This window comes from Acipenser ruthenus, chromosome 23, assembly GCF_902713425.1.
Source record: "Acipenser ruthenus chromosome 23, fAciRut3.2 maternal haplotype, whole genome shotgun sequence".
Lineage (NCBI taxonomy): Eukaryota > Metazoa > Chordata > Actinopteri > Acipenseriformes > Acipenseridae > Acipenser > Acipenser ruthenus.
The window spans coordinates 22502212-22524209 of record NC_081211.1 but is presented as its reverse complement, the minus strand read 5'-3'; the positions used below and the strand labels follow the sequence as shown (position 1 = coordinate 22524209).

Here is a 21998-nt window from a genome sequence, read left to right as displayed (position 1 = left end):
TCCATTTAGAGAAACTAATCTCTAAACCTATAATGTTAAGACAAATTTAGGGGTGTTTAAACGACGAGGGATTTGTATTTAAGTGCACTTGTTTGTATGGTTTTTTTTTTTCATAGAAATGTACAATGCTACAGATAAAAATCAACATAGCAGGGAGTATTTAAAAGCATTTACTTATCTAAAAAGCATGGTTTGATTAAATAATAATAATAAAAAAAAAACTTGCCTCGCTTAACACCATCGGGATAGTCAAGATGTAGTGAATAGAATACACGACTATACAGATTATCAAAAAGAAATCAAATAAAAAAATCTAACTTTCCATCCATCCATTATCTGTAACCGCTTAATCCTATAGAGGGTCGCAGTGAGCCAGAGCCTAACCCGGCAGACACAGGGCGCAAGGCAGGACTACACCCTGGATGAGACACCAGTCCATCGCAGGGCGACTAAGGGGGAATTTAGAGAGGCCAATCCACCTAGCCAGAATGTCTTTGGACTGTGGGAGGAAACCGGAGTACCCAGAGAAAACCCACATGAACACGGGGAGAACATGCAAACTACACACAGACAGACCCCTGAGGCCGGAATCAAACCCAGGACTCTAGAGCTGTGAGGCAGCAGCGCCAACCACCACACCACTGTGCCGCCCAAATCTAACTTTCATTTAACCTAAATTAAATTTTTATGATTTTATTAGGCTTTGGAAGCAGGTCACACCATCTAAACAAGGTAGCACAAGGTTCAGGGGAGTTGCTTTATATACAAAAAAACAATTACCCTGTAATGTGGTTTTATGAAGCCCATTCCATAAGGCTCCTGATCAACCAGCCCACAAAATCCCCCTAAAATGTATACAAGTTTGGGTAGGGGGCAGTTCTTCTAAAATCCACACACCACACAAGAGACAGGGTTTCAAATGGTTTTAGTGGCAACATTACCTTCACATAAAAAATGAATTTCAGCTTAGTTTAACTTTCAAGCTCTTACTTCGCATACTGCGTGTTGTAACCTTATTTATTATTTGTCCTCTGGGTTCCATACTACTGCACTGATCACCATGGTCTTTATTTAAAATCTGGTTAAAAGAACTGGATTCAGGGACATCCTGTAACTTGCATTAAATATGTATCCCATGCGGAGCTGTAGTATCCTAGCATATATGGGATTTGCTTTTTAGACAAAATAAATCTTTTTGGATTGAATACAGGTTACAACTAGAGAAGCTAGACAGAGGGAGTTAATGCTGTGTAGATGAGTGTGGAGCACTCTCTGTGTGGTGTGTGCAGACTTTGACCCCAACATTTTTACGTTCTCTCCAACACCTGGTAAAGCGGATGCTACCTCTCACTACATTCTGTACATTTCAACAAACCCAAGAAACAAATGTCAGAATTTAGGGGTACTTTATTGCCGATTGGTCCTAATCAATAAAACTAAATTCCACCATCCACCCTTCCCAAAACAGGTCCTGTGCGGATGACATCACACAGAACGTCAGTATGGCTATGGCCGGGTTTGTTGTAAAGTGAAACCTGGTCTAAAAGAACGATAAAAAAAATAAAGTGAAATGGGACGCTCGACTGGCAAATAATTTTTAGTTCAAATTTAATACACTTCGCCTCTACATACAGAGGTAAAAAAATTCTCACTTTCATAAAATACAACAGCAACCGCGGGCGGTAAGAAATAAAAAAGTTATTTAAAAAAAAAAAAAAAAAAGAGAGTCCAAAACTGTTGTATCGGTAACACAGTAGTTAGTTTGGATTTGCTGTTGCATTGACACTATTACAATCGTGGAGATCTAGATGGTTATATCCAATGAAGTCGTGACATTGTGTTCTAAGGCAGGGATAGATTTTATTTATTTTTCTTGTTCTTTCTTTCTGTGGTCTCTCAGTGGGTAGGAGGGATAAGTTGCATATCCCCAAGCCCTGTTTTGACTACCTAGTAGTCATCCAAATCGAAAAATTCATCGTCTTCTCCCTGGTACTCTATTAGCTGGAAATCAACTCGATATCGCAGGATTCCTGGGGATGAAATGAGATAGCAGTTAGCAAGAGAGCAAAAAAAGCAACTTTCATGTACAATCTTTTATAAAATTAGCAAAATCGTTCCAGTACTACTTTAAAATGTAACTACATCTTGTCAGATAGACAACTTAACCTTCCTAATGGGCAATGTTTGCATGTCAACAGAGCTCTAGGTAATATGTAGTATGCACCCTCTACGCTGCAGGTACACCGTTTGTCAAAACTTTGTGTGCGTATTAAGCTTGTGGTCCTCACCTCCAATCCCACCGAACCCTTTGACAAACTGGGAGCCCTCCTGCGACTTGTCCGTCACGATTTCCAGTGTGGCTCCAAACTTCTTGTAGTTGTTGGCGAACCACTCCAGGAGCGGCATGCTGTCGATCAGCTCATGCTCTTGCCCAGTCTGAGAAAGAGGAGAAGAAACAGTTAAGATATTACAGGGACAAGGGCTTCCAAAAATGTGACAGATTTTACTTCTTTATCAGGTTGATTCAGTAGTACAAAGCCAAATTGGTAACTTCTGGAAATAAGAAACAAAAAAACTGAATGTATTATGTCCTGGGAGCTGGGTTGTTGAGTCTTACCTCCTTGTCTGTAAAGTGTGACTTATCCTTCTCCTGCTCTGGTGTGAGGAAGAGCACCTTGTCCTCTGAAACAGAGATTAGTGTCTCTTTGGTTAAACTCATCTCGAGAATTGTATTGCTAATCTGAAGCCACTATACAATAGAAAGGTATGTATGCTAATATACAGCTACGGCCAAAAGTTTTGTATCACCTAGAATTTTAGGATTGAGAAAAACAAAAACAAACAAAAAAAAAGCAAACAAACAAACTATATGAACATAATTTAGATATTTAATCAAATTACAGATGTAATCAAAGAAACCACAAAATGACATCACTAAAGTCTACCAGGAGCCATATACAGTAGTCACATGGAAAACTACAAAGCGGTATGTAATTCAATATGTTAATGTATCATTTTTCAGCAGGTTTCATTCCACGTTATGCAGCAAAATTAGGTAAATCTATAGGGTGATGCAAAACCTTTGGCCATACCTGTACATGTGATAATCATAGTGGAAAAGGCCACTCATCCTGGCAGTGAGACTGCAGTACCTACCTTCTAAACCACTGCAGCGCAAGACATATCGCATGATGTCCAAGTTCTCATACACAATGAGGATCTCCACAGCTCCCATCTCCAGAGCCTTCAGTGTGTCTTCCACTCCAAAGCAGTACTTCCCTGTGTCCTGGCTGATCTCATCAAAGTACCGCCCTGCACCAACACAGGCAGACAATCAGAGAGATTCTCTGTGAAGCAGCCTATTTTGGCTGGCTTTTACTACATTAAGCTCTGCCCTTTGACAAACACAAACTGCACTTACCACTCAACACTGTTGTACTGCAAACCTCTCGTACCATTTGCTAAAAAATACTAAGTGTGAATATACAGTATTACAAGGGAAAACATGGCTCATTGCTGCCAGTAGGGGTTTTTACATTTGGTCAGTTAAGACCATTTGTTTTGTATGCTGTGGCAGTCTCCACTAAATTTTTCTAATTGAACAAAATGACAAAGACACAGAATTCTGAATGTTCATTTAAAGAGAGCACTCATTTAAGTTACTGCTTCCAGTACTTCTGCAACAAAATGTATTAAACACCTACAAGCAATTTCAAATGTTTCTAAGATCCTGAAAAACTGATGTTTATTTGGTAACTATTGGTAAACTATACCCCCAGATTATTCTATTACGTAATGTCTCCACATAATGGGAGTTCTTCCAGCTGGTTTAATATTTTAAACCATAATGGAACATAAGCAACGGTGTTGATGCATGCCCCTGTACCTATTAGCTTCTTTTCCTGAATGAACTTCACGTTGGAGAGCACCTCTGCAGATAGCTCGATGGCCTGGTTGAAACCGTTCTCCCCTCCGTACGAGATATCCACCAGCTTCAGCACTTTGGCTTGTAATCTCTGTCACACAAACACAGCAAGAGCCACCTTTGTTACACAGGGATGAGAGCAGGGATGGTGCTTTTATAATCAACACTGAAGAGTACACTGCATGTTCTCAATAGCTCCAATACTATTTTCAGACTAGGCTTAATACTTAACTAAACTCCCTAATGTTCACTTTTACACCAGAGGAAAGAAACAAAACTACCCAATCAACTCATTCTACCACCAGAAGTAGCTTCAATACTTAATGACTTGCTTTGGGAGTAAAAAAAAAAACTTAATACAAGTATTGTGAATCAGTATTTGCAGTGGAAATTCTTGAACCTTGCTTCCAGTATAAACATCCGGTCCGTAAATGGAATTTAATGCACTGTCAGGTACAGAATTATTTTTAACTAAACAGTTCTGGAGGGGTTTCTCTAGCTGGCGTATTTGAATGCAAGAGAAAACATTCAATTAAACAAAAAGTAATTTAGGCTGAGTTGTATTTACATAAATAATGCAGAAACAGATCTAGTGCATTCCATAAATTGAGCCTTTGTGGACCTACCACAAAAATAATTAGTTCTTGCTCTATACAGCATATATTGCAAAGCTTCTGATGACTAATGTGCTTCAGGCACTAAAGATAAAGTCTTGAGTCTAGTTTTAATGAACAGAATATATTTGAAAATGGTTATTTAGGATTAGCAGTGGAACCCTAACCAGAGAGGTTTATGAAACAATCTTTAAAAAAAAAAAAATATATTCTCTGTGCCTAATTCATCATGGAGTGTGCCGACTCACCGGGTCAAACATATCAGACTGACTCAGCTCAGTCTTGAAGTCCGCAGACCCGGCCAGCACCATCCCAGCCACGTTGACTTTGTCGTTGGAGACGAAAAGCTGCACTGCCGTCTCCGCCACCTTTCGCACGTAGTTGTGTCTCTTCTCCATTCGTAACCTGGCGAATCGCAAAGCAGACTGACCACCCCTGCCTGGAAAAACAAAAACACACAACAACGTCAACCGGTGATCTCCCATCTGTCACGTCAAGCACATAAAACTGGTATGACAATCCAAGATGAAAAATTCAGAACCAGAAAGCATTTACAACAAAATAGAAGTTGCTGTTGCATTTTAACTCTTAAATCATATAGAATTGTTTCGACCCCCCGCCCGCCCGCCCTCCCGCCCTCCCTCTCCCCCACACTCTTACCGTGCTTCTTGGGCAAGTCAACTGTGAATTTGTGCAGGACTTCCCGCGTGTTCCCCTGGAGTGTGCCGAACAGCGCCCCACTCCCGTCAATCACGATGAAGCCGAATTTACTGTCGTCCGATAGCAGCGCTGTCAGAGCCTAATAAGATTGAGGCAGTGTAAGGAGGATTTGCACAAATTGTAATAAATACCTGAAAGTGCAGTCACGAATGAAAAGGTAATTTTTCCATCTCTCACCTCCGTATGGAATTTGTTGTCACACAGATAAAGTGACGTGTTGATGGGTTTGAACGGCTCGAAGTCTATGTTAACTTTCTTTTCCTTGCCCTCCTCCGTTACAATTGTTCCACAATAGACAACGAGCCCGTTTGGTGGCACTGCAGCACAAACACAAGGCCACACACGTCATTCAGACTGTACAATACAAGACCAATTCTATTGTTACAATACATGTTTTTGGTCGTGCTAGAAACCCTCATACAGTTTGGATGGGAATTAGCCATTATTCATTGCATAAGAGTTGTCACATCTGTTCCGGTTTTATCCAGGATTAGATACGATTCGGATGTTGGTTTGACTAAACATTTCAAAAGCATTAAAACAACAACCACCTTGCTTTAAAACAGGGCTTGTTCAAACAGCTGTTTCCACAGGACTGTGACTGCACCAAAGACAACATGTAGAACCAGCTGTTGAAACAGGCCCAGTCTACAGAGTTTTAAATGAGTATTTGTTTTTAAAGTATTTTGGGGGATTTGACTACGGTGACTGCTTTTTTACATAGTAAATCTAGCAAAAAGCAGATCTGGTAATACCTATCCTCCCTGCAGCCATTCTAACAGATCTTTGGTATACATATTCATGGTCCTGGGACAAAGTTTTAATACTAAAAATAGCCAAGCGTATAGTGTAAAATATATGCATATCAAAATTCAGGTATTAAACTTAGTGTTTACAGAGCATACAGTGTAAGGCCAGTTTGTTTTTAAAAAATCTAATATATATTTTGCATTCTTTTCCATATATACACACAGTCTTGTACACATGAATCTTGTTCTCTGTTAAGTTTAGGAGAAAAGAAAATGTGTGATTTTCATCACTGTCCTAGCTCACCTTTGTTGTACAGTTTGAGTCTCTGTTGTACAGATGTGATGGCTCCCAGTACAGAGAGCCTGTTGACTCTGGATTTGATGTTGGATGCAGTGCCAAACTCATCTGCCAACATCTTTGCCACCCGTGAGATCTGGTCCTTAGGGGGGATTATTAGGGAGATCATGCTGGTGCCATTTCTAGAGAGAAACAAAATAAGAGTCTGAGAATCTGATACAGTACACACACCACACGCAAACTAGACCTGCAAGTGTTTGCTTATTTACCAGAATTTATAAATAACTATCAAAAAGATATCATGCATAAAGTATGTCTGAAAAACACACTATTTACTGTACAGAAGAGTGTTTTTTTTCGAACCTCACGCGCATCAGCCATTTGTCTGGCCTTTTAGTTATTAGTCTGAAATTTACCCGCAACACACTGATAAAGCCGATAGTGGAAGACAGCACACTTTCTAAGCACTGACTATGTTTGTTGTTTTTTTACCTTCTTACTGGTGCATTTTAACATTAGTTGTTGGTGCAGGTAAAGATGAGTTATCTTTTGCATTTTTCAAAAATTGTCCAGACAAAATGGATGCCAAAAATCTATATTTTTTTCATTCTCCGATTGGCCTAACAGCAAACCAATGTGCCTAATATGCAAGGAGATGCTGTCACTCGTCAAAAGTTCATATTTAAACACAGCAAAGAATATCCACCAGGTTCACAAGAAAGGATACAGAAGCTAGCGTCACTGCAGTCAAGTTACTTGCGTAGCACGGTATTAATTAAGCGGTCTATGGCAGATCAGGAAAAAGTAACAGAGGCTTCATTGCGAGTAGCATGGATTATGGCTCAAAGAATGACTGCTTTCTCTCACTCGGAAATGATAAAAGTGCATGGTGGAAAGTGCTTCAGTGTTGTTCCCCGAAAATAAAAATATCAGAGGATTCCGTTGTCTAACAATTCAACTACTTGGCGACGTGAAGTGCAGATAATGTATTTGAAAATTTAAAACTGGATATTGAAAACGCTGAATGCGTTTAAATTGCCCTGGATGAGTCTGGCGACATAGGCGATGTTGCTCAAGTTGCAATGTTTGTTCGTTTCTTCAATGGCAAAAAGTTTGAGGAGGAATTGCTTGCTCTCTTACCAATGACGAATCGCATTCGCGGTGAAGATCTGTACTACATGGTTTCTTCCTACTTGGAATCCCAAGGCATTGCTGTGAAGAAAATCATTTCACTGTGCACGGATGGTACACCGGCAGTGGTTGGTAAAGAGAGGGGCTTTGTTAAGAAAATGAAGGAAGTTAATCCAACACTTCTTGCCTACCACTGCATTATCCACCAGTCTGTCCTCCGTGCTAAACTAAGTGACCAGTGTGGCTCGGTTATGTCCACAGTTAAGCTGGTAAACTTCACTCATAGTAAATCAGCACTGCAACATCGCCAAAAAGATTTTTTTGCTTTGAGGGAAGACATTGAGCTATTCCTGTATAAACTTTCGTCTTCAAATGCTAACAATTTTTAAACTTTATGCACGATGAGCAGAAGATAAAAATAGTTGCTTTTCTTGTGGACATGTTTGGACATTTGAATATACTGAACCTAGCACTACAAGGCAAACAAATGTTAATTGCCGATCTTTGGGAAAATGTGAAAGCATTCAAGAAGTAGTTGGTCGAGTTTCAGGAAGACATTCAATCGTCAGACCTCTTTCACTTTCCAACTTTGAAAACGGTTACCAAGCAGTCTTTTCAGAAGATATAAACACAGCAGCCAGATAACTAATGGAGCACCTGCAGCAGTCTCTTCACATAGCTACCACAGCCTACACCCCAACTTCAAAAGGTTGGCAATGGAAAAGAAGTGTCATTTTTCACACTTGACAATTTTGTGCATAGTTAAGGAAAAACAAAGCCAAAGTTGTTTTGTTCTATATTGGACTGATCTCCTGGCAAGTGTGGTTAGCTGTGTGCTGATGTGTGTTCATGGACCTCGGAGAGAGGAGTATATGAGGTAAGTGGACCTTCAGTGAATAATGCTGGGAACCCCTGATCTAGACCAATGACAATTGTTAAATAATTTATGTTCCAGGCTCTAGATGTTTACAACTGCAGTGTCCCAAAATCATATTACATTTTACACTAAAATGACTGTTGGTGAAGCTTCTTCCATAGTTTAGTCTCCTGTGCACTCTGCTTCATCAGAAAACTGACACTGTTGGCTTACCAGTTTGTTTACATTACCACCTGTAGTTTGTGAAATACATGCTTGGGGTTTTTATAGTGATATGCATGATAAGTTTTGAAATGTCATGTTTGTTACCAACATTATGATTTGATGGAAACTTTTTTCACTACACTTTATGTACTGCTGTGCTGTACACATTTTTTTGTTAATAGTACGCTGTGCAAGAAACTCAACTAGATAGCTGTGTGTAGCCTGCTCCTACCTCAACATCCAGAATCTAGACTGGAGCTCAGGGCAGCCACTAGGGCCAGCACCACAAACATGGAAAGACGGAATCTGACAAGGCTGCTGGTTGATCTGTCCTATATTTTTCCTGGTAGCTTTGGCTCAATCTCACACACTGGAAATGCTTAGAACAGCTTTTGTACTTTCCAACTTTACTATGCAAATGTCATCCTAAATGACACCTAATTTTCAGAAGTGATGAGAAAATACTGGTTTTGGTTTATTGCTGCCTGTCCAACTGTTACCTTTTCTTTCTGTTGGTCTGTAGTGTATTTGCCTTGCTGAGTGTTGGTGTTATACTGTTGCTTAAATTACACTTTCATGCAGCAATAAGTACACATTTGAGCTCTGATTGTTATACTTTCTGAAGCAGAAAAAGTAGAACCCAGGTTTTACATTCATTGCATCAATGTGACTTACAGGTGCTTTGGGGAATCAAAGCTTGTGTAACAGTGTAATGAAACATACATGTTCAATGCGCATGGTGGCCTTTTTAAAGTAAAAAGGGTGAAACTAGTCCATCTTTAAACTTGATTTCTATCAGTGCATTTATCATGAATCATCAAATTTTTTTTTAAAAAAAAACAAAAAAAAAACACTATTCACCACAGTACCAAGTCATTAGGGGAGATGTGTCATGTGTGCTTTGTGAACAGTCACGACAATGTAGAAAAATGCTGATCATGCAGAAGTTTAGAACTTGAATTACAAAAGGTACAGTAAACAAAGACAGGGGCCCGTTATACACATGCCTCATCAGCCTGAACACATGTAATCAACAGCTATCCCAGACATATAGCAGCTGCTTTTCAGACACAAGACTCCTCCGATATTTTACAATTGTTTGTCCTACAGTAGATAACACTGTTATACCTCTCCAATACTCACAATTTGATACTGACATGCTTTAGAAGGAACTGGAATCTTTAAACCTAGTGTAGCTGTCATGTCAATGTGTTAACAAGAGGCAGTCCTAACCATTATTGAGCCAATCGTACTACGAGAGGTGTGTATACATTACAGCCTGCAAGTTCTCTTTAACACACAATTATGAAGTCTGAATAAAAATGAAGAAAAGGCATTACAGAATGTCAGACATTGTCTACTGGACCTCGTTTTTAGTTCTGTGCACCTTGCCCTCGAGTCTAGACTACTCAAACGGGGGAGTCCAACATGGAATAGCTAGGCTCTGTAACTTGAAACTAGGGGTCTCGCACTTGTACGACTCAGCTGTTCAGCAGTCATTTTAACCTCTAACCCTGAACCACACAGACAGGACTATAAGAATCTCATCATAAGCCAGTCCCCTTTGCTTTCCTAAAAAATGAAGTTATTAAAAGTGTGAAGTTTATAAGGCCAGGGAGGTTTGCTGTAACAAATTAAGACTTTGTAGGACCTTCAGGTTTTTGCATTAACACTTGTCAATGGGGCGGATATGTATGTATGCTATGTCATGCTATATCTCCAAAGCGCAATGTATGCTATGTCATGCTATATCTCCAAAGGGCAATGTATGCTATGTCATGTTATATCTCCAAAAGGCAGTTTGGTATCCACCCTTCGGCTGACATCAAGGACAGCGCTGGCCTGCTAAACAGAAAAAGCTTCCATTTCTACACTGCCTGCATACTTCCATCTATCACTTGAAACCTTCAGAAGATCCAAACTGGCGCCGGACAGCCATTCTCTTTTTTGGGAATTTTGGGCTTAATTGTATAACTGATTGAGAATGCACATTCCTTTTTTAAACTCTAAACAAACAGGATGGCTCTACAAGATGTGTTAAGCAGTCCTACGATTAGACTCAAGGTTAGTTTTCAATTTCAATATTTTGCAACAAACAGTACTAGCTTCTCAAACTATTTACTTTAGACTACCAGCATCATGTTCTTATAATAACGTCATTATATTTAATGCTTGTCAACCTTCCTGGAGTATTTACGATAAACACTATAAATGAGTGAAACAGCACTCAAACCTTAAATTCACTTAAGGGTGTAGTACCTAAACATTTACAGATAACTTTCCTACACTTATCAGCTTCAGTTTTGTAACGATACAGCAGCCGTCCTTCATGATTAGTCTCTTCACTGGACAGAGTCAATTTTCATTAAGAATTCTACTTTACACACGCTTCACCATCCTGCTTTAAAGATGACAATAGGTGACTTAAATATTTCCTTTCAAAGAGGCACTATGACCTGCAGAGAACATTGGAATACCATTATGATTACAATTAAAGGTTGGACGTAGGATGTCTTACTTTATTAAAATGGGCTCCCAAATGAACTGCCCTTGTGCCATTGTCTGTAGCTGAGGGCCAGACTCACTGGGCATGGAGAAACTACTTACTACGCTAGTCTGAAAGTAAATTAGATAGTTCTTTTTTCTCCATATTCATACCCTGATTTGTATGTTAAACCTTGTGTCTGGCTAATGGATATGAAATCCTGAACTGCAATGACTTTGATTTTTAGTTCCCAGTCAAGGTATTTACTTCCTTTAATTCGGTCTGATTAGAACTTCTGGCAACATGCAGTGGACAATATAAGAATTCTCTCAAACAAACAAAAATATAACCTTGTCTTAAATATTACAGTGCATCATATGAAAATAAAAAAACAAACATATGGAAAATGATTAATTTAACAAACAATTAATGATCTGCCCTTGCATGCCAATTAAAAAAAATCTATATATATATACACCAGCTTATCACATTTTGGGCTGTGAAGATTTCTTGCCATCTATACATTGTACTCTAGTCTAACTCATTTACAATGCAATACAAACTCCAAAACATAAATCCGTTAGCTGGTAATAGGTCAGGTCAATAGACCAGTTTCACTAGCATGAAAAAACTAAAAAAACACACAACTTAAAATATCTGGGCAAATACAATTACTAGCATAAGTCTGTAGCTGCTACACTGACTCATACTTTAAAAGCCCAACAGTTCCCCAGAACTGCAATATGGTTGCTGTACTGTGTATCCCTGGGTATGTCATACTGTGGTACTCATTTACGAGGTGGCAGCAAGCAGTTACCATCTCCCATTCAATAACATTTATGCATTTACTGAACAGTTGAACAGTTGCACATATGAATACACACTTTGTTAGTAATTATTCCAAAAAGACTGCGGCCCACTTGCATCAGAGGCCTTTCAGTAATATTCTCCCCTCCATTGTGCCTTGCTGCGGCGTTAGGTTGCCTTAACCTTCCCCAGTGGACTTTCAAGAATCGGCTACATAGGACGATCTGCACCCCAACAAGCCAGAATCCCCAATTTCTTCGGTCTAGGGAGTTTTCCCTGCCTAATTCCAGCTGTTGCTACAGTCCCAGCTACTCCAGGCCAAAGGCCCGCACCACTTGATCTTTCTCGCATGCAGACCGACACCCAGCACCCACACTCCCCCCCTCCCCTCAATCGTAACCTCCAGTTCTCACCCCCGGGCCGCTTCCAAGCTTTTGATCAGCTTCTTGATTTTCCAAATCTCCACGTTTCTGTCGGCTGCTGTCGGATCGTCCGCCATTTTTTGGTGTAATCGTTCGGCACCTGCGACTTTCGTGAAAGAGAGACACACACACAGATGAGCCTAACAAAATAGATACAATCCAATTGGACTCCCCGAAACCAGTACCAGTAACTGTACCACAACCCCCACTTCACCACCTCTAACCGCAGCTCTCTCTACCCACATGGCGCTTACCTTGGTTTGCCGACAATAAAAGACTGTGACCGGTTCTGTCTCACAGTTACGTGCGCGGCGGTGCTTGTAATCCCTCCCAGGCCCTAAAGCCCACCTAATTTCCTACTTCCCCTCGTAGCCCAGCGACTCTATCCCTGCCCCGCCTAGGCCAGGCTCTATCGGTCTCGCCTAGCTGCTGTCCCCTGGTACCTGGCTCCTCCGCTCCGCTCTGTATCTTTTCTCTGGTCGGTGCTCTTGTGTGAGGTTCCGGGAGCACTGACGTCGCTGCCCGAGCCGGTTCGCTGTCTCCGCGCGTGGTGCAATCTGTCTCACGTGGGGGGTGGGTCAACACCGCTTCCGCTGAGCTTTCTTCCTAGAGACAGCCTGGCTACGCTTGTGATCTCGATAGCGCTATTGGACCAGAGAGGATAAAGGGCGGAGTTTGGAATGAAGAGGACTATGGGAGCTGTAGTTATATGGGTGTGTTTTAGTGTGAACCTCACAACCAGGATACCATTTGAAATGTAAAATAATTAATGCATTCTGTGTGACTATTTACTGATTTGAACAGCCTAATACCGTCCTGTACATAAAATGTGTATCTGAGAGATCTAAATGTTACAAATGAACGACTGTGAATTAGTTTACAGTCATATAAAAAGATAATGCCCTGTGTTAACACACTGGTGATGTTGAAATCCAACTGTATACATTCTTAAGCTTCTTGAAGGATCCCAGGGTGTTATCTTCAACAACATCACTGGGGAGTTGGTTCCAGACTCCCACAATTCTCTGTGTAAAAAAGTGACTAGTATTTTCTGTTTTGAATGTCCCTTATCTAATCTCCATTTGTGACCCCTGGTCCTTGTGTCTTTTTTCATGTCAAAAAAGTCCCCTGGGTTGACATTGTCAATACCTTTTAGAATTTTGAATGCTTGAATCAGATCAGCGCATAGTCTTCTTTGTTCAAGACTGAATAGATTCAATTATTTTAACCTGTCTGCATATGACATGCCTTTTAAACCAAGGATAATTCTGATTGCTCTTCTTTGCACTCTTTCTAGAGCAGCAATATCCTTTTTGTAGCAAGGTGACCAGAACTGAACACAATATTCTAGATGAGGCCTTACTAATGCATTGTAAAGTTTTAACATTACTTCCCTTGATTTAAATGCAACACTTTTTACTATATATCCAAGCATTTTGTTGGCCTTTTTTATAGCTTCTAGATGGAGACATTTCTAGTCAACATAAACACCTACATCTTTTTCATAGATTCCTTCTTCAATTTCAGTGTCTCCCATATGGTATTTATAATTGAGAATTTTCTTGCCTGTGTGTAGTACCTTACACTTTTCTATATTAAATGTAATTTGCCATGTGTCTACCCAGTTCTGAATGCTGTCTAGATCATTTTGAATGACCTTTGCTGCTGCAACAGTTTGCCACTCCTCCTATTTTTGTGTCGTTTAACAAGTTTGCTTACTATACCAGAATCGAAGTCATTAATGTAGATTAGGAAGAGCAGAGGACCTAATACTGATCCCATTTTGAGGTTTATCCTCTAATCAGTACTTTTTTTTTTTTTTTTACCTGTTTTCTACATTTTAACCACTCCCTAATCCATGTGCATGCATTTCCTTGAATCCCTACTGCATTCAGTTTGAGAATTAATCTTTTATGCAGGACTTTGTCAAAAGCTTTCTGGAAATCTAAATAAACCATGTCATATGCTTTGCAATTATCCATTTGCATCCTCAAAAAATCAAGCAGGTTAGTTAGACACGATCTCCCTTTCCTAAAACCATGTTGACTGTCTTCCAGGATACTGCTACCATATAGGTATTTTTCCATTTTGGATCTTATTATAGTTTCCATAACTTTACATATAATAGAAGGCAGTCTTATTGGTCTGTAGTTACCTGGTTCGGTTTTGTCTCCCTTTTTGTGGATCGGTATTATGTTTGCAATTCTCCAGTCTGTCGGTACAATCCCTGTCTCAAGAGACTGTTGCATGATCTTAGTTAGCGGTTTGTAAATAACTTCTTTCATTTCTTTGAGTACTACTGGGAGGATCTCATCCGGCCCAGGGGATTTGTTTATTTTAAGAGTTCCTAGTCCCTTTAACACTTCTGCCTGTTATACTAAAGTTATTTAAAACTGGATAGGAATAGGTTGACATGTGGTGCATGTTGTCCGTATTCTCCTATGTAAAAACTTGTGAAAAGTAATCATTTAATATATTTGCTATATTTTTCTCTTCATCTATGACGTTGCTATTTGTATCTCTTAGACACTTTACTTCCTCGTTGAATGTTCTCTTGCTGTTATAATATTGGAAAATCTTTTTGGAATGGTTTTTAGCCTCCCTGGCAATGCTCATTCCTATCTCTCTCTTGGCCTTTCTACCTTCCTTTTTGACTTGCGCTTGCAGTTTCAAGAACTCTTTCTGTGTACTTTGTTGTTGGTCCCTTTTAAACGCTCTGTAAAGTGCCTTTTTTCTCTGAATATTTTTTTTAAACCATTTTGGCCATTTTCTTTTAGATTTTGGTTTGTCTGCCTTTGGGATGTATTTGTTTTGTGCCTCTAGTACTACATTTTTTTTAAAAATAGCCATCCTTTCTCTGTGGATGTTTTCTGTATTTTACTCCAATCTACTTCAAAACACTACACAATCCTATATAGCTTTAAGCATATATCTATATGCTTGTTTTCTGTAAATAATTAATTAGAACTTGCATTGAAAAAAAAACACTGATATAGTAAGACATTCCATTTATTAGCCACTTAGATAGCAATACATTTTTTTTAACAAAATCTTTCATTTCAGTAACAAAAAATAAACAATACATGGAATTATAAAAAATGCAGTCAAAACATAAAAAAAAACGATATTCTTATTATAAAAATAAAAAAAAATAAATGAATTAAAAAAGACTGAATTAGGGCAAACAGGAATTAAGATTAGAATCTTCAAGGCAGATACTGAAGAGAATGGGCCTTCTTCTCTGCACTATGCAAGGCCTGGTGTCTCCTTGCTCCAGCACACAGTCAGTCTTGTTGAAAAGCTGCATCACTCCACTAGGTGGGGGTTCTGCCCAGAGCGGGGGCAAGGGCAGAGGGGCGATGGGAGTTTTGAGCAGTAAACAGAGGGAGGGGAGAGGGGATAACGCAGAGGGACAGTTTGGTCTCAGAACTGGGTGGAGGTGAGGTCTGGGCTTTGTTCAGTGGTCTGTTTCCCATCTTCAGGGGCTTTATTTGCCAGCTGTGAGACAGAGAAGGACACAGAGTTAGTGAGACAGCCAGGTCTGGATTAGACAACAGAGCCATGTGGTGGCTCACAATTTTACCCACCTGCATTAACACTGTGGATTAGGAAAAGCATTTAGTGTACTCTTCAGATCAGTTTTCAATTTTTTTCATTACATTTTTTACAATAAATAATTTAATTCAAGATTAGCTTGCTGATCTTGGATTTCACTGTGCTGTACTTTACTATGCTTTTATCACATTACACTGAAGACACTGTTATAACAGCCTTGGAAACATGGCTCCATGTTATCTGTTTATTTTTTGAACTTGCAATTTCCATTTTCTAAGCTGTGACCCCCCACTCTGATAAGACGTGCCCTGGAGTGAGAATTCAGAAGTGCAGACCGGCCCTCACCTTACTCTTGAAGAAGAGGTTCATCATGCCCTTAGACTTGCGGTCTGGAGTGCGCTCAGTAGGGGGGCGCTCCGTAGGGGGGCGCTCCATAGGGATGCTCACCGACATGGACTTGCTGTCTCGCTTGGCACGCTGGGATAGCTCTGGGTCCTCCAGGTCAGAGCCATTCACAACAGAGAATGCGACCCCTGGAAGAGATAGAGGGAGTGAGAGAAACACACACACGCGCACACACACACACACACACACACACCTATTGTATGGACCTGCAGATCCATCTACCTGCAGTAACAACTTTCTAAATGAGTAAACAATATCTATTTTTTATTTAAACCAATTGGAGCTCTTCGTGTCTACTTGCAAATAAAAAATTTTTAGAATCATACAAAACACTAGAAATTTAAAGATGACGCCCCTTAAGAATTATTTACTTGAACAAACAGCAACTTTTTATTCTTGTTCAAAGAAGTGGTAGAACCAACAGCATTGAACTTTTTAGGACTATTATTATCATTATTTGGGAAGGAAAAAATACATTCTTGATTATTCACATTATAGAAATGTTGAACGAACAGTGAAGAGAGAAAGTTTATATTTTTGTGCTGCTGTTATTTTGTAGTGTCAAAAGAGCTAGCTGGAATTTACTGAAGCATCCCAATTTTGTACTGAATATTTGTTATCATCCAGTAGGGGGCGCTTCATCACACAGGGTATTATTGTTGCTCTGAAGAGGGGAGGTGTGAGTTGGGTTTTAATAGGTATAAGGTGCAGCGTCTCTTTTCAGGCTGTGTTTGAGAGCCCAAGTTGGGGAGTTGGGGTGGTGGGGTGGGTAGTACTCTTACCTGGTATGGTGGGCATGGAGCGACTGTTTAAGCTTTGTTTGAGCAGAGCCCTTACCCCCAGGGGCTCGCTGTGCTCTGATAGGTTGGTGTCGCTGCGGAACTCCTGCTTCTTCGACATCTGGAACCCCCAGAGCACAAGAAGCAGGGTCAGAGGCAGAGTTTTACAAGAGCCAGGCAGGCTGAGGACTGCTTTGACAACAAGGCTAGGGTCTGCTTTGACCAGGGTCTGAGCCTCATGTTAATTTATGGCTACCCCCCCCCCACCCCCACCCCCACCCCCACCCCCCCATACCCGCTTGCTCTCCAACTCGGCTTCTCTCTTCTCTTCCCCGACGAAAATCATGCTGCTCCTCTTCTTCCTCTTTTTAGACTTCCTCAGTTTGACCTCCCCCTCTGCTGAGTCTGCCACCTCGGCCACTGTCTCCTCCAGTCTGAAGGGGGCACAGCGGAGCACTGGGGTCTCGGGGGAGACAATACTGCAGAGAGAGAGCCAGGGGAGAGTGAGAGAGAGGGAGGGAGAGGGGAAGGGGAAGGGGAAGGGGAGAATGAAGAGGACAGAGAGAGAGAGAGAGAGAGAGAGAGAGAGAGATAGATGGGAAGAAGGGAGAGAAAGAAAAGAGACTCAAGGAAGAAGGGGAGAGGAAGGAACGGGGACTACCTGTCAGGGAATATCTTGGTGGGTGTCCCGCACTCAGACCCCATTGAGGACAGTGAGATGATGGATTGACGGTAGGACCTCAGCATTGAGCGTGGGCGACTAGCTCTGCGGTCATCTAGCTCCGGCTAGATACAGACACGGACAGACGGACAGAGAGAGAGGGAGCCATTACAATATTAAATTCATACACTGCACTTTCAGTGACTCAAAACAAACCACTGCATTAATCACCACAAAAGCTACATTCCACTTATACCATAGATCATTTTATAGTGGAAGTCTTGGCGTGGTGTTGAAGCTGTTCAGCAGGTATTTGCTGTTCTGCATTCAGCCAGCCGGTGGCAGCAGACTGTAAGAAACATCACTCTGTTCCTGTTCACTGCAAGGTGTACAGAACTGCATCCCGTCTGCCAGCTGGGACAGGGATACCGATCACTGTCTCACCCTCTCCCTCTCACTCCCCCTGCTCACCAGCTCTCTCACTCCGTACTGTTTCTCCACTTTGGGTTTCAGCTGTTTGAAGCACTCCTCCATGCGGTCATGGAAAGGTCGGAGATCGCCCATCACTCTCTTCCCATGCAGACGAATCCCCGCCCCCAACAGAGGGATCTATCAGAAAGGGGGAACGAGAAAAGGGGGAACAGTTCAAACATGTTGTATTGGCAAACCCTAATTTTCAATCATTTATTTGAATTGATTTTCTCATTATTTCGCAGAAACTTAATATATTCAGATATTGCTTGATTTATACCTGCCAGGCGATGAGGTCTTTGAGTCTGTTGAGTTTATCACGGTCCTCAGGATGCTCCCGCATGTACTCATCTGTAAAGAAGGCCTGAAAAAGAACAAGAGGCGATACATTCTCACTCTACAGTGTCAGTTACCAATGAATACTTCTACATAATATTATGCTTATAAACAATAACACCCAACACAGAGGGAATTTCTAGAGATTATCCCAAACCGGTCCCTAAAATCTACTAGTTTGCTAAGTAGTGGGTTATATAATAAAAGGATAACATTTTTCACATTCTTGCACATGGGCCCAGTGTCCTATATTGCCCCCGACCCACCTTTTCATACTTGGCAAAGCCACCCATGACAGCAGGATCCACAATGCCGTTCAGCAGCATGGAGAGGGGGTTGATGGGAAGGTTCTCATCGCCTTGGTATTGGTTGATCATAGTCAGGATCTTCTCGTTGGTGGTTTCCATGGTTTCAATGGCATTCTCGAGCGGGCTAATGGTTGTCTTGTGAATAAACAGAAAAAAATAGTTTATCTGCCTCACTGATTCTATTGTTCTTTATACAAACTATTAAACTATGGCGATCCTCACAGCTAGCTCCAATGAGTACAGAAGTGTTGTCGACATAAGAGGTATTGCTACATAAGCAGATAGGGAAGGATAAAAACAGGTCTGTTTCACTTCTGTCATGTAAGGTGAAATACATCCCAGATGATAACATTGGACAAGGGGATTGGTGCCTTAACTTAATAATGGTATTGTTCAAGGCAAGTGGAAAATCAGAACATGTACCCCACTCCCCAACCACACTCTTACTCACTTGTGACATGGTGGTAACCTCGAACCACCGCAGGATCCCAGGCAGTTTGTAGGCTGTGGAGAAAGTGGTCCGTTCAATCCACATGGACTAGAGAGAGAGAGAGAGAGAGAGAGAGAGAGAGAGAGAGAGAGAGAGAGAGAGAGAGAGAGAGAGAGAGAGATTTTGATGGCTTCATGTTTGGATGCATGAAACATTTCTAGACTGTTGTTAAACAAAGTCTATATAACTATAATTAATAAAAACAAAACAAAAAAAAAAACATTTATTTACTTCATCAGAACACAGTCTTTAACAATGACTTTGGTTGATCTGGCCTACACCACACATGTATATGGCAGGCAACTAAAACTGAAGAGCAGCTACTGAAGCCATCGAGAACAGTAAAAAAATATATATTATTAAGGCATACAACTGCAGACACACATGCCTACACACAGACCCTAAATGCGGTGTAAATACGCAGTCTAGACTGTCAAGCACTCACTGTGAACTCATTGTCGGGGTCCACTGAACCCTTGCGCACGGGTCGCGAGTAGTGAAAACGCTGCACGTAGTTCGACTTGTAGAAGCTGTGGGAGACAGGAGAGAACAGAGGCAGGTATTGTGGATGAACTGCTTGCAGCATGTCATCTCCAATGGCAACGCAGTGGCAATCCAGTAACGGTTCACAATGAATGATAACATATTGCCTGACCACTGTATCATATCTGTGCCAGACAGTTTGCTTCTCTTTCAGGACCGCTGTGCCATATTTGTTCCAAATCCATTGTGTTGCCATTGCTGGTAATACTGGTTTTGCTGGGTTTCTTCGGGGTAACACTCTGGTTGGTACACTATTACAATGGTATTCCAGTGGTATTCATGAGTTTCTGAATCATGTTTTGTATACCACACAGGTCACAGTGTTGTATAATTGTGTGGGGAGATGCATAAAACAGCACCCCGTAGCAGTGATTTCAGTCACAGATAAAGAGCTACAAAACTACATTCCATATTTCTTGCTCTGAAATGCTTAATTTGTAATCTGTTGCTAGATGGTGTTGCAACAACATTGCCTTTTGTAACCAGAATGAGATCACTGCCACACTGTGTGGTCCAGTGGTTAAAGAAAAGGGCTTGTAACTAGGAGGTCCCCGGTTCAAATCCCACCTCAGCCACTGACTCATTGTGTGACCCTGAGCAAGTCACTTAACCTCCTTGTGCTCCGTCTTTCGGGTGAGACGTAGTTGTAAGTGACTCTGCAGCTGATGCATAGTTCACACACCCTAGTCTCTGTAAGTCGCCTTGGATAAAGGCGTCTGCTAAATAAACAAATAATAATAGTGATGCTGTTTGCACAGCAAACTGGAAAATAACTCCACAGCTTCACACGAAAAGGTGAACATAGTCCTGCTCTAGCATTGTGTATTGCAGATCGCAGAACGTAGCTTCTGGAAGGGCTCGCTCGCTAATGCGGTGTCCTCATTGTTCAGCCATGCTGTGTGTTGAGGGCACTCACTTGATGATCTGGTCTGGGACGGGTTTGTTTTTGAGGCGGGGCTGCATCTCAAGGACGGGCTGGACTGTGAAGCACTGGATATCTGAAAGGGGGTCAAGGTCAAGGCAGGAATCCACTTACAGCCAGACCAGGTCCTATTTATTTATTTACAATGTAGAAAAGCAATACAATAACATTTACATGACTACATAATTAATTCAATCCAAATACCTCCACATGCATGCAGTTATTAATTGAACGTATTGCCAGTCCCTCAGCTCTAAACAGTAGGTCACATGGCCTAGTCACTTAGCACTAACCAACTGGACCACAGAGAATAACAGTCCCTCAATTCTAACTACTAGACAACATTACCTCCCAATCTCTTAGCTCTTACAAGAAAACCACACTGCCTCGACCCTTAGCTGTACCTTAAATTTTACTCTGCCTTCCAGTCCCTCATCTTAAACCAGTATTTCACACTGGATTCCTCCGCTCTAAGAACAACCACAGTGATTCCCAGCATCTCAGATCTGACCCCCCCCCCCCCCCCCCCCCATCCATCCCATCCAGTGACCCGGATGAGCCTCAGAAGGATACACTGCCTCTGGGAGTTTCGAATGTCATCCCCAGGGGTGCTGGTGATGTTGAGTCTCACAGCGCTGGGGAACTGGCTCATGAGCTGCGTCTGGAAATCCTCTCGCCGCTCGTACTCCTTCCCACGGTGGATAAATACCTTGTTCTGCAGAGACAAGGAAAATGGAAAATGGTGAGAATGAGATAGTCCTTGCTAGCACAGGGTTAGTACCAGGGCAGTATTGAACTGTTTCTGAAATTATCCCTGAAACAACTGCACTATCTGGGAACCTGCTCATGATGAACATTGAAAGCACAGGAGCTTGAACTCCTTATGTCTTACCCTGAGGAATGAGGGGAAGCCTTGTCCATAGTAGCCTACTGCAAAGTAATCCGGCTTCGGCCGCAGAATCTTCATGATGTTCTCGTAGAACTTGGCTTGCTGTTGCTATAGAAACAAAGAAGAACAACTCCCATAAGCCCATGGGGCAAACAGATCGAACCAATTCAGAAATACCCTTTCTAATTTCCTCATTGATTTTAAGCAGGTATTGACCCCTCCCCCCTCACTCACAGGTTCAATATTATATGTTTACATGTGGCTAGATCCAATGTTGTCCTGAATGTGTAACTTGATAAGACTATGGTACCATTCATGAAATATATTAACATAATTAGTAACACTCTTTGATAAAACATTTTTTAAAAAGTTAGGTAGGGCACCTTTATCTCAATGTGTTTTTATGT

At 41.2% G+C, this 21998-nt stretch overlaps 2 protein-coding genes across 4 annotated transcripts in view; both read right to left on the bottom strand.

Moving 5' to 3' along the window:
* Positions 1-1389: 1389 nt before the first annotated feature.
* Positions 1390-12864, bottom strand: LOC117413452 (eukaryotic peptide chain release factor subunit 1). 2 transcript variants are annotated; one of them, XM_034022656.3, is made up of 11 exons: positions 12676-12864; positions 12224-12338; positions 6313-6488; positions 5437-5576; positions 5200-5338; positions 4788-4978; positions 3887-4016; positions 3157-3312; positions 2618-2682; positions 2289-2436; positions 1390-2030 (listed from the first exon to the last, which is right to left on the bottom strand). In XM_034022656.3, exons 2-11 carry the CDS (start codon positions 12307-12309, stop codon positions 1948-1950), a joined length of 1314 nt encoding a protein of 437 aa, XP_033878547.1. In that variant the 5' UTR covers positions 12310-12338; positions 12676-12864; the 3' UTR covers positions 1390-1947. The 2 variants fall into 2 exon arrangements, with proteins under 2 accessions (XP_033878547.1, XP_033878548.1); XM_034022657.3 differs by lacking the exon at positions 12676-12864 and adding an exon at positions 12487-12651.
* Positions 12865-15227: 2363 nt separating this feature from the next.
* LOC117413226 (dedicator of cytokinesis protein 2-like) overlaps positions 15228-21998 on the bottom strand; it is an 83814-nt gene continuing 77043 nt past the window's right edge. For both annotated transcript variants that reach the window (XM_058996831.1, XM_058996832.1), the window contains exons 39-51: positions 21595-21699; positions 21276-21417; positions 20697-20778; positions 19683-19767; positions 19199-19285; positions 18706-18882; positions 18384-18467; positions 18104-18241; positions 17633-17757; positions 17267-17450; positions 16975-17092; positions 16133-16320; positions 15228-15730 (exon numbers count right to left, since the gene is read on the bottom strand). In XM_058996831.1, coding sequence (XP_058852814.1) covers positions 15656-15730; positions 16133-16320; positions 16975-17092; positions 17267-17450; positions 17633-17757; positions 18104-18241; positions 18384-18467; positions 18706-18882; positions 19199-19285; positions 19683-19767; positions 20697-20778; positions 21276-21417; positions 21595-21699 — 1590 coding nt within the window. In that variant the 3' untranslated portion in view covers positions 15228-15655. The remainder of the gene's footprint in view (positions 15731-16132; positions 16321-16974; positions 17093-17266; positions 17451-17632; positions 17758-18103; positions 18242-18383; positions 18468-18705; positions 18883-19198; positions 19286-19682; positions 19768-20696; positions 20779-21275; positions 21418-21594; positions 21700-21998) is intronic.

Excerpts from the sequence above, each read along its gene's own strand:
- LOC117413452 (XM_034022656.3), bottom strand. The coding sequence starts at position 12,309 with ATGGCGGACGATCCGACAGCAGCCGACAGAAACGTGGAGATTTGGAAA. Across the intron at positions 5,339-5,436 it reads ACAACAAATTCCATACGGAG|GCTCTGACAGCGCTGCTATC; the intron begins GTGAGAGATGGA and ends CAATCTTATTAG. Across the intron at positions 2,031-2,288 it reads AGGGTTCGGTGGGATTGGAG|GAATCCTGCGATATCGAGTT; the intron begins GTGAGGACCACA and ends TTTCATCCCCAG.